Source organism: Cherax quadricarinatus, chromosome 71 (genome assembly GCF_038502225.1).
Source record: "Cherax quadricarinatus isolate ZL_2023a chromosome 71, ASM3850222v1, whole genome shotgun sequence".
NCBI lineage: Eukaryota > Metazoa > Arthropoda > Malacostraca > Decapoda > Parastacidae > Cherax > Cherax quadricarinatus.
In genome coordinates this window covers 2,990,171-3,003,151 of record NC_091362.1, presented here as the reverse complement: position 1 = coordinate 3,003,151, position 12,981 = coordinate 2,990,171, and the positions used below count along the sequence as shown (strand labels likewise).

At 44.1% G+C, this 12,981-nt stretch overlaps 1 protein-coding gene across 6 annotated transcripts in view; it reads right to left on the bottom strand.

Moving 5' to 3' along the window:
• Nucleotides 1-12,981, bottom strand: part of LOC128700279 (angiopoietin-related protein 7) — a 75,757-nt gene that overhangs the window by 50,773 nt on the left and 12,003 nt on the right. For 4 of the 6 annotated variants that reach the window (XM_070099967.1, XM_070099969.1, XM_070099970.1 and 1 more), the window contains exon 3: nucleotides 3,326-3,514. In XM_070099967.1, the coding sequence (XP_069956068.1) occupies nucleotides 3,326-3,514 (189 nt within the window). The remainder of the gene's footprint in view (nucleotides 1-3,325; nucleotides 3,515-12,981) is intronic. The other 2 variants (XM_070099971.1, XM_070099972.1) reach the window with 1 other exon arrangement.

Sequence of the window (12,981 nt, the reverse complement as noted above, 5' to 3'; positions counted from 1 at the left end):
TTACCACCTGCAGGTCACAAGACTGCCATTCCCACGAGCTCCCCTGGGGCGGGGATGATGGCACACCAGAGACCTAGTTTCTCCCTACGAGCCCCGTGAGTGCGGGGGATGGGGTTAGGCCTGGGGACAGTTGGTCCCAGAAGATGAGGAGGTACTTGTACCCCCTCCCATGCGGACATAGGTCTCAGAAACTCTCAAGACAAGGAGCCAAGGCCGAGTCACGATCTGGAAGAGTACTGGCGAATTAAGAAGAAGAGATTGGATATTCCCATCAACATTTATCTTTTGTTTCTCATTAGTTTTCGTTTATTACTCTAGAATACTTTGGGTGACATTCATGGCACTATTTTCTCGCGAGGATGCCCGACGTACAATTTAACATAGGTCATTTATAAATTTTGCTTACATGTGATTAGTGGAGAGAAACTCCTTAAATTGGCATCAAAATTTCCTCACTCGTGTATCTACTTAGAAGGAGATCGGTATTTATATGATGGATTATACAGAAGCCATTTTGCCACTTTAAATCTCGAAATTATATATTGTTATTTCACCATATTGCATTATTTTTCCTTGATACTGATTGGGGATTCGTCCCCTTGACTAGATTGAACTGGAATGCCTCCAATTCATCAGGCGCTATATGATCCCTAAGGGTTTAACGCATTTCTCAAATTGAAATATAACAATTGCAAATGACACAAATCTTCGATGTTTAAAGGGTTTAGGTTGTGTAGGAACAAAATTTGTTGGATGCTGCGCAGGAACTGGACAACTCATCTTCTGATCAGATTTAATCCTTTAGTGTTGATGTGTTTTCCTCAAAGGAAAGCATCTCTTGTGTTCGGTTGTACACTTTAAGTTATGTGCCAATTGTACCAATCAAATTTGATTCTATAAAATTAATGAAGAATGTCTTTTCTGTTTACAAATAAGTAACATTGTTTGACTTTATTTGTTTATCCTAGATTATATGGGCTAAATGTATTTGATGTGTCTGTAACATCTGTGTGTCCTTAACACCATAGTTAAAAATTTGCATGTTATGTGCACTAAGTTTTATAAAACTTACTTTTTTACTTAATTTCTTACAAGCCGGTAAACATTTCTTAGAGAAAAGTTTGGAATGATTTTGGCCTTTGTAGATTCCAATTTGCCTTTTTCTGAAACAAATTGGAAAAATTAATGTTTTACATTCGATAATTTTTGAGTGTCGCATCTATTAACTGAAAGCTTTCCATGCTGATTATTAATAACTTACATGACCATCTACTTAGCATCACATGACTATTATCCTCAGCTAAAAAGCCCACTACCCTCACCAGTATTTGACTACCACCTTCATTTGAATAGGATCGCAACCTTAACATATACATTGTCATCGCTGTCACCTAGAAAGGACCACCACCCTCACCTAAACGGACTACCCTCAGGATGTGCGTGACCAAAAAACTCACTTGTACATGACAAAAACGTTCACTTGCACATGAACATATTTAACCTCTAAATGACCACAATCCTCACCTGATAGTACCCTTACCCTCACCCGTATATGATCACTACCTTCACCTGTACAAGACCACCGCCTTCACCTGTACAAGACCACCGCCTTCACCTGTACAAGACCACCAGGCTCACCTCTTCATGATCACAACCAAGGTGGTGGGGGTAAATAAATATTAAACAAATGAATCCCAATAAGTATTAATAAACAGTAAAATCAAGGGCTGATAAAATAAAAAGTTCTCTCCTCCTAGGTACGGTACTAGCCCCAGATCTCTTTCTCATTTTCATTTCCGACATACTCAGGGACGTAAATCAAAACACTGTATCATCCTTTGCTGACGTATTAGACTCGGTATATAAACCAAGTCTTTCAGTGGCCACAGACAATGTGATGTTTACTGAGGACAAATTTCAGTTTGTCACGAAAGAATGGAGAAATGAAAACAAAATCTGAGTTAAGTCAAACACAAACCACTTAAAAGAATGTAAGTCGAGTATGAGAGACCTGGAAGTGGTAATGTGTGATCTCACGTTCAAGGACCACAAAAATGTTATTATCGCAACTCCAAGAAATGATAAGCTAGATAACACGAACGTTCCTCAAGAGATGCGAAGTCAATAACGACACTCTTCAGATCACTCGTTCTCCATAGGCTGAGCAGGTAAATACAGAGAGAATCTTCACAGCACGAATAAACTCAGTGAAGCACCTAAATAACTGGGAACGCTCAAAATTCCTGGAACCGTAATAATTAGAATGTAGGCGAGAAAAAGCCAAGATAATATAAACAAGGAAGATAATGGAGGGATTGGTCCTAAAGCTGACACAGGCATTAAACTTATAAACACCAGAGGCTTGGCAGACGAGGCAGGATACCTCCAATGAAAAGAGCAGAAGAACTATGAGTTCATTGAGAGAGAACTCAGTAAGTGTTAGGGGAACACGATTTTTCACATTCTGCCTTCATGCATAAGGGAAATTTAATAGAAAACCCATTGCTGCCTTCTAAAGGAAAGTCGGCAAATTCATCAAAATAGTCCGTGATGAACCGGTTTGGTGCATACGTTGGGCTGCGGGTGACGGGCACTAACAGCTTTATTTATCACGCCAGCAATCATGAGGTCTTATCTAGCACCGGCTGCGCGATGGGCGACCTCCAGACGCGACTTTAGGTAAACTCCAGGTAAACCAGTACACGACCACCACCCTCACCTGTACACGACCACTATCCTTACCAGTACACGACCACCACCCTCACCTGTACACGACCACTATCCTTACCAGTACACTACCACCACCCTCACCTGTACAGACCACCACCCTCACCTGTGCACGATCACCACTCTCACCAGTACACGGCCACCACCCACACCAGTTCACGACCACCACCTTCACCAGTACAGAACCACCACCCTCACCAGTACAGGATCACCACCCTCACCAGTACAGGACCACCACCCTCACCAGTACAGGACCACCACCCTCAACAGTACAGCACCACTACCCTCACCTGTACAGGACCACCACCCTCACCAGTACAGAACCACCACCCTCACCAGTACAGGACCAACACCCTCACCAGTGCAGGACAACCACCCTCAACAGTACAGAACCACCACCCTCACCAGTGCAGGACCATCACCCTCACCAGTACAGAACCATCACCTTCACCAGTACAGGACCACCACCCTCACCAGTACAAGACCACCACCCTCACCACTACAGGATGACCATCCTCACTAGTACACCTCCACCATCCACTCCTGTGACTGTAGTATACAAGTGAGAATCGTCGCTTTTAAAGGACAACCATCTCACCTGTGTGACAGTAGTCCAAGATCCCCTGGCGCGTGCTACGCTGCAGTCTTCAGGGATGGTGCTGGCTACGAAGGAAGTCAGTTTGTTCAGTGAATTTTTCATCGTAGCGATTTCTCCATGTAGCAGTTCCTGAGTCTCCCTCAGTGTCCTCATCTGTTCCTCACACTGCCGCCGCCCACCTGGTACCTGCTTATGGCAAAGATTTGAAGTTTTCCTTATAAACACAAGAAGCTACACACATCTGCATGTATAAATGCAATTTATATAAGCTTGCTGCTAGAAAAACCATGTGTTACACACACACACACACACACACACACACACACACACACACACACACACAAACAAACACAAACACACACACACACATACACACACACACACACACACGACATGACGGAAGGGTTAGACTCAGAAGTGTCCCTGTTTGCAGATGATGTGAAGTTAATGAGGAGAAATAAATCTGATGAGGACCAGGCAGGACTTCAAAGAGACCTGGACAGACTGGACACCTGGTCCAGCAAATGGCTTCTCGAATTTAATCCTGCCAAATGCAAAGTCATGAAGATAGGGGAAGGGCACAGAAGACCACAGACAGAGTATAGGCTAGGTGGCCAAAGACTGCAAACCACACTCAAGGAGAAAGATCTTGGGGTGAGTATAACACCGAGCATGTCTCCGGAAGCACACATCAATCAGATAACTGCTGCAGCATATGGGCGCCTGGCAAACCTGAGAACAGCATTCCGATACCTTAGTAAGGAATCATTCAAGACACTGTACACCGTGTATGTCAGGCCCATACTGGAGTATGCAGCACCTGTTTGGAACCCGCACTTGATAAAGCACGTCAAGAAACTAGAGAAAGTACAAAGGTTTGCGACAAGGTTAGTTCCAGAGCTAAGGGGAATGTCCTATGAAGAAAGATTAAGGGAAATCGGCCTGACCACACTGGAGGACAGGAGGGTCAGGGGAGACATGATAACGACATATAAAATACTGCGTGGAATAGACAAGGTGGACAAAGACAGGATGTTCCAGGGAGGGGACACAGAAACAAGAGGCCACAATTGGAAGTTGAAGACACAAATGAGTCAGAGAGATAGTAGGAAGTATTTCTTCAGTCATAGAGTTGTAAGGCAGTGGAATAGCCTAGAAAATGACGTAGTGGAGGCAGGAACCATACACAGTTTTAAGACGAGGTTTGATAAAGCTCATGGAGCGGGGAGAGAGAGGGCCTAGTAGCAACCGGTGAAGAGGCGGGGCCAGGAGCTAGGACTCGACCCCTGCAACCACAAATAGGTGAGTACACTTAAAAATACCAAAAGTTGCAGACTTCCGTACTTACAAACACGACAAGTTACAAACAACAGTTTTTACACACATGACGCTTATAATCCAATTACAATATTTTAGCTTCTGAGTAGGAGTCACAGACAAGGTGTAATTTTAATTGTGACACAAACACATATGTACAAGTATGCACTGATATCTTCTTAAGGAACTAACATGCGCATAAGACATTGTTTTCACGTAGGTGAGTGTGGAATTAATACTCCTCAACCTGAAGATATTTCCCATGCAAGAAGATTTAATTAATCGGGAGTTAGAAATACATACTTTTAAATTATTAATAACTCTTTAATTAAAAAATAAGTAAACAAATTGTTATCTTAATTCAAAAAAGTCACTAATTTAGAAAATATTTAGAAGAAATCATTGAGTAATTAACTGTATGAGCGTATTTAATATTACACACTATAAAACTAAATGACAATCAAGTGATGACGACAATCAGGGAATCTCAGTGGTTATAATCATGACCAAATTTTTAAAAGGGGTGAACCGGTAAGCCAGCGGTAGGCCTCTGTCACATGACTAAAAGCTCCAACTGCAGGACATCAAAGGACTAAGACCCGAGTCAGGAAACACTTGTCGTGTTTCATGTCAAACCTTCCGTAATCTAACCTAGAGGCCTAGAGGCTACAAATCTTCTAGAAACTCTTCATAACAGTCGCAAGTTTATTGTGTTGCAGGAACCTCCGGGTGCAGTAGCCCTTGTGTACTTGAAGTGACAATGTACACAGGTTGCACTGTGAGGAATCCGTTCTGGAGAACTCAACCCAATCAACTCTAATTATTGTGAACCTTTGTAATACGACAGGTCGTCGCCCCAAGGAAACTTACATCTTCACCTTTATGGATTTTTTTGAGAGCTCTAGGGGCCATTCCCTATTGATAGGGGTCCTATGGCCAAAAGGAAGTGTTTCTCAGCCTTCCACTTAATTGAGCCCAATAAGTTTCATTTAATGCAACCGGTTCTGTGAATCTCTCTTCTCTCAATTCCAAATCGATTAAGAAGGTTACTGATGGTCCGTTGGGATTTATAGAACATGTTAAGAAACTGACCGCTGTGAGTGGTTCTTGATCTAAGGATTGACTTGAATGTCTTCCATTTCCCCAAGTGAAGTATGGCCCTTATCGATTTAGCGCTCTCCTATAAATGTAATAATAGTGAGAAACTGCCCAGTGATCATCTGGTGACTGTTAAGTCTGCTTCACAAACTAAGGACTTGATGAAACTGGAAAAAAATATTGTTATGATGTAGAGCCATTCATACTCGTCAACATGAATTCTTGCAAGGGCCTTATCTTCTGCAACTATCTGCTGAATTTAGACGAGGATGACATTGTTAATGAACCTAAGGCTCAGGAAGTAATTGATGTACATTTCATGACAAAGTTGGTTGGCGATATATGAAGAAGGATTCCTCTTATTTGTCTGTTCTTTGGTAAAGCTGCCCTTCTATCCTACCTCCGTGTTGAGATTAAAGTATTTATACCCTACTCCTTGTGTTTGTTGCCAGCTTTATGAACATGGTCAAAAAGGCTTGAACTGTTGACCCACGCTGTGGAGAGTGTGAAAGTGATGAATACGAGACTGAAGTATGCCGATCTCAGGTCAAGCGTTTTCTGAACTGAAATGGAGCCCATCCCAGTTTTGACAGAAAATGCTCCAGTATGGTGAGGCTATAACAAAGATTGAGTAACCCTATGAGACTTATGACTCACCAGTATGAGCTCAGCCTGTAAATTGTACTGCTAGCACGCAGAGTCTGCCCCTGACTCCTGCATCTTCCTAACCTTCCTGTTTTAAGTCTTCTGGATCAGCTACCCCTGCTGTCGCTCCACCTGAGACTTCTCTCCATGTTCCTTCTTCCGACCATTAAGAGGACAAGCGAGGCACGCTGTAAGTCTCGTTGTCCCTCCTCTCGTGGATCAAAAAGAATTCGACAATATCGCTCTGATAGGATCCGACAATCTTAAACCAACACTTACCCTGATAGGGCTTTATCGACCATCCGTCATCTGTCTACAAGATACACTTCTATTACAGTCATAAACTGTACTACCATTATAAGTTACCCTTTGTATAGAAGGGATAAAGGGCGGGGAGCCGCTCTCCATTTTCACAAAACATTTCCTTCAGATGGAGCATTTTCATTTCGACTATCTATTCAGTTACATGCAAAATTAAATGATGCATACCTAGCTGTTTGTTCGGTTTACTATACTAATTCCATGGCACGAGATGTTGATAGGATTAATTTACTTTTTTTTGATCAACTGCTCAACCCTAAATTACTTGAAGAATTGAGACACTAATGCAACACAAAAACAACACCATACACAAATAACCCGCACGTAAAAGAGAGAAGCTTACGATGACGTTTCGGTCCGACTTGGACCATTGACAAAGTCAATGGTCCAAGTCGGACCGAAACGTCGTCGTAAGCATCTCTCTTTTATGTGCGGGTTATTTGTGTATCGTTCCAGTCACAGTATTGTGCCTTTTTTGTTATTTAAAAACAACACCGTTGTGAACACGTCAGTGGAAATAGCCAACACTGTCGCCCGGAGTTTTGCATTCAGTAGCAGCTCGACCAACTACCTTCCTACTTTCTTGTAGCTCTAAGTTGAAACCGAGCATAAACCCATCGAGTTTGCCACAGAAGGACATACCACTACATATAATTATATTTTTGCTCTACATGAACTACGTCCTGCCCTGAAATTCCGTAAAAGTCAAAGTCCTGGTCCTTAATAGGTGACATAAGACATGCTACTGCATGTCTTACGTCGCCGAGTCTGCTTAAGTTGCTCGCATCGTACAACATGATTTGAACATCTTGCACGTTTCCAAAGTCATGGCGCTATGCACATGTTGCATTGATTCCCAAAAGCACTGGAGGATGACGAACTCCTCTCTTTCCCAAACTATTGCTTTGACTGGCTGCCTGGGCAAAGTCATGGAGAGACTGGTGAATAAAACGCTAATTGTTAGTTGAGTCATGCGAAAACTTTGTTATTGCTGCATTTTTATATGTTGAGAAAGCCTCTGACATGTCATTGTCACTGGGAGTATTATGCTGAGGTAATGCTGATAGTATACATCACTTGAAACTGACAATCACTTGCAAATCATTACGGCCACAATCTTTAAAAGACTGACTGAATGAGTTGCCAATCAAATTTTACCAGAGTAAGAGAGGCTAGGTTTATAGTTTCTTATCAATACATACTGGAGAGCCGAAAGAATGTGTTTATTAGTAGTGTATAAGGTTATGATTCGATCTAAATTATACTATGGCTCACAGGTGTATGGTCTGGTAAGCGATACTACCTTGAGGAAGTACAGAATGTGTGCGTCTTGAAGTACTTCAGCGCACTTTGATTGAGAGACTCAAGGTTGAAGCAAATGTGCCTTCCCTCCGTTTCCGCCGAGCGTACCTAACACTCCGCTACGGCATCATGATGGCCAGTTTTATCAACTACCCGGCCTGAAGCACACTTCGTCACCATAAGAAGTTTCTTCAGAGCATCAGTTAGACTCCCGTCTCTGTCAAGCGGCGTTAGGAGAATCATGGAGTGCAATTCAGCTGGCTAACTGACGTCTTGTGGCATTTGTAGCTAAGTAGTTGGCTTTAGGTTGACAGTTAACTATAGTTGTAGAGACAAGGCCACTTAGGTTAGAATCCCGCTGACTCGATATTTCTTTACACATTCTTTTGCTTGTTTCTGTGAACGGCATTGAGTTGGTAGATAAGACACACAGTCAACATTTAGGCAACTTTATTCCGAAACGTTTCGCCTACACAGTAGGCTTCTTCAGTCGAGTACAAAAAGTAGGCAGGAGCAGTAGAGATGTGAAGACTATGTAATCAGTCTGTTACCCTTGAAGTCGTAGATTTGAGGTTGTCAGTCCTTCAGCCTGGAGAAGTTCTGTTCCAAAGTCTGGAACTAACTGAAGATCAAGCGACAGTGTTGAGACTTAAATACTGTCGGAAGGAGAGGTGCAGAGTAGTAGAAGTGAGCCAAACCTCCATTGATGTCCTCAAAACGAGATCACAAATTCGCAAGAAATACTGCATGAACAATCAGGCTAGTCACAGGCAATAAATCAATTACCCTCAGAGATAGCACCTGGAGTTCTAAAGGGCCAGAGCTTTTAACAGTGACAATGATCCTCACAATACCAACACCGGCGCAGAAATAATGATAGTTCAAGAACTATAAGTATACAAAGCTGCCATGTCTTTCCCTTCAAGACCTACTGGTTTGATGGGTTAAAGGCCACAGCGCATCACATGCTCAGCCCAGCAGTCGGAGAAGTTGCAGACGTCTCCTGTTATAGTTTTTGTCCGTCGATTCGACGAGGACCATCTAGTCATCCTAGGGTCGAAGTTGGTGAGTACACAGATGACTTGTCAGGCGCACGAAACGTTCTCTGGCAGTGTGGACAGGGAAGGGTGGCGGCATCGAGGGGTCTGATGGCTCTGGTCTTCCTCGCCTTCCTGCGCTGCTCGGCTAGTGAGATTCTGCATGCCTCGCATGATGTTGCCCCTTTCTGGACAACTGCCCGCCAGTCATTCCTGTCCTGAGCTATCAGCTCCCACATGGTGTGGTTGATGTTGAAAGCTTTCAGAGCAGTCTTAAGGGTGTCCTTGTAGCGCTTCTTTTGGCCTCCTTGAGAGCGCTTTCCATGCTGCAGTTCGCCAAACAAGAGTTTCTTTGGCAGCCGGTGGTCTGGCATGCGAGCAACGTGACCTGCCCAGCGAAGCTGTGTCTGCATTAGGATGGTGTAGATGCTAGGCAGGCCAGCTGTAGTCAGCACTTCTGTGTCTGGGATCTTCTCTTGCCATTTGATGCCGAGAATTTTTCTGAGCCGTGTGGTGTGAAAGTGGTTCAACTTTCTGGCGTGACGTTTGTAGACAGTCCAGGTTTTCAGCCATAGAGAAGTGTGGTGAGGACTATGGCTCTGTACACCTTGATCTTGGTGCTTGTGGTGATGCCTCTTCGGTTCCATACATTCTTGTGGAGCCTGCCGATGGTGGCACTGGCTTTGGCATGTCTGGCATTCACCTCATCATCGATGACAACGTTTCTGGAAAGGGTACTGCCGAGGTAGGTGAATTTGTCTACGGCGTTCAGTCGCTGCCCGTTGATGATGTTTGGCTCAACATGCGTCTTTCCCGGAGCAGGCTGGTGCATCACTTCAGTCTTCGTACTGATTGTCAGCCCGAAGTTGTTGCAGGCGTCAGAGAACTTGTCAACACTGTGCTGCATGGCGGCTTCTGAAGCAGCGTTGAGGGCGCAGTCATCAGCAAATAGCAGGTCATTGATGGTGTCAGTTGCAGCCTTGGTTTTTGCTTGAAGCCTCCTGAGGTTGAAGACACCCCCATCTGTACGGTACCTGATGCCGATTCCTGTGTCTGTGTCCCTGAATGCGTCTGTAAGCATAGCCGAGAACATCAGGCTGAACAGGGTGGGAGCAAGCACGCAGCCTTGTTTCACTCCATTTGAGACTGGGAATGGTTTAGACGTCTCTCCGTTGTCTGGGACTCTGGCCAGCATTCCATCGTGAAGTTGGCGTACGATGGCGATGAACGTCTTTGGGCAGCCGTACTTCGCCATGATTCTCCAAAGGCCCTCTCTACTAACGGTGTCGAAGGCCTTGGTCAGATCGACGTAGGTGGAGTACAAGTCGGCGTTCTGTTCCTGACATTTCTCCTGTAGCTGTCTAGCAGCGAACACCATGTCGATAGTCCCGTGATCTTTCCGGAAGCCGCACTGGCTTTCAGGTAGGAGTCCTTGCTCTAGATGTTCGTTGAGCCGATTGAGTAGAACTCTAGCCAGGGTTTTGCCTGCGATGGAGAGCAGGGAGATACCACGGTCGCATGCCTGGTGGTTTCCTTTTCGTTTGTAGAGATGCACGATGGAAGCATCTTTAAAGTCCTGAGGAACTGTCTCGTGCTGCCATACAAGCTGGAAGAGTTGGTGAAGTTTCTCTACCAGTGCCATTCTGCCTTCTTTGTAGACTTCAGCTGGGATGGCGTCAGACCCAGGAGCTTTGCCACTGGACAGTTGATGCATCACATGCTCAGCCCAGCAGTCGGAGAAGTTGCAGACGTCTCCTGTTAGTTAGTTAGTTTAATATGTTTATTATGCACCCCATACCCATCCTGTGGCCGGTAGTCAAAAGATTACAGAGGTACATAATTGGTCCAGGGACTGGACTCCAAAGTTTTGATAGCTGAGCAAGTTACAATGGTAATGAACTAGATCTGGTCATAATCATGACCAAGTTACAAAGGTAATGAGCTCCAGGTAGAGCTGGTCACACTCATGAATAATTGCAAAGGTAATGAATCATAAACACATTAATCATGAGAATTTACAAAGGTAATGAGCTCCAGGTAGAGCTGGTCAAAATCATGACAAGTTTCAAAGGTAATGAATGATAAACACGTTATCACATGATTACAATCATAGACAAATTACAGAGTAATGAGCAGTTAACAAACATAGCAGGGAATTCATCCATTGCCCCAACAACAGATGTTGCTAGGTGCCTGTCTCTCCTCGGTAGACAGCCATTGCAAACAGCAGCAAGTTGCCCCGGGATCTGCTGCTTGCACGAGCACCATCGACCCTCCCCAAGAGGTCCAAGAAGCCAGTGACTCCGTTAGCAGCCCGATGGAGAGCTGTCCTAGGGACATGTCAGCGTCCTGGTGGACGCCAAGTTGACTGAAGATCCCAAGCCCTCGTGTGCACGGATGTTGAAGCTTGAGGAACTGAGTACACACTGCCTGTGGCACACCTGGCAGCTGCCTAGCGATCGAACTCCACGATGCTGTCCCTGTCTCCTGTTAGTACTCACTAGATTTGTTAATATTTGTTTTACCAGTGGTGCTCCTGACACAGTTAGTCCTCTCTCTTTTTTTATTGTTGCAGCCCTCTGTACATTAAAAAAAAAGAGATGGAAAGAATCAGACCCGTTTTCGTTGGCAACACCCTGTGCCTCATTGTTGTTAGAGCAGCAGTGAGAACAGTATAGCCATGATGAATCCAACATGTTGAGACAAGGTAAGTTGGGGTTCAGGATTCTGTAAGGTTACGAAGCCACGGCCCATGCAGCACTTGGATACATTAACAACCTCATGGGCCAAAAATCCATGTTCACACTGAATTTTGCATATCCCTTCAGTTTAGTCAAGAGCCGTTCATGAATATTTTCCAATATTTTACCCATTTATTTAGTCTTGTTTTAACAGTGACATGAAACTCCTCTTTGGAGAGCACGAAACCGACTCACAATGAAGGTGACCAGCAGGGACGCCCTCTCACCCCTCTTCTTTCTGTTTTGTCATCACAAAAATCACCGAGGAGATGACCAATCAGCTCTGGTTCCTGGATGATGAAGATATCACAGAATCCTGTCTAAAATTTATCAGAATTTCAAGAGTAAAGAGAGAATATAGGTCTATCCCTAAACCTTCGAAATGTGAACTGGTGTCCTCTAGCAAACATACCATCAGACTACTCTTTGCTGCTCTATGTGGAATCTTAGTTGTTGATCACACTGACTGCAATTTCCTTGGTGGCCCACTTAGGTCTAATCCCATTGGTGAAACAATGGAAAAAATTATCTGATCATAAGCGGATCGAAACCAGGATCGGCTACACTAATGCCCCTTCTGTCTTCTATCCCCTTACCAAGTGTCTATCCCTCCGTTAGCTCACTTACTTTTTTACGATTATCTCCATCTTTAGTCAGACCCACATTGACATAGTATGACCCCCTTCTAAGCCCATGACAGAAACAAATCTTAATTATTTTCCCTGGATGAATCTCAGTGGGAGCAAGTCAGTTAAATTAGATGGACTATGCATCCGTACATCCGCAGACATAAATGTCTTAAATCATCTTTAACCCTTAATCGGGCAGACCGCAAAATATGTGGGTCTGAGCGTGTGATTTTCTGCGCGTGTCATCCTACTCGTGCCGCACATCTAGATTCCCGTTCTTTATTTCTGACCAATCACAAGCCTTCCCTGAGTCGCTTCAGCTAAGTGGTGCTGTCCTGTTCTCACTTCTCATTGGTTGAGAGACCAAGATGTAAACACTTCTGGCTTGGCCTCGCCGAGAGTAACATTTTTTTCATCTAGTGAGACTCAAATACCCATGGATTTTATCCTCTACAATGTCAGTAAGCACTGATTGTTATGTCTAGTGCGTAAATGAATAGTTTGGACATATTTGATATATATATAAAGGCTGTGTGAAGCATATTATGAGTGTACCATGCAAATAA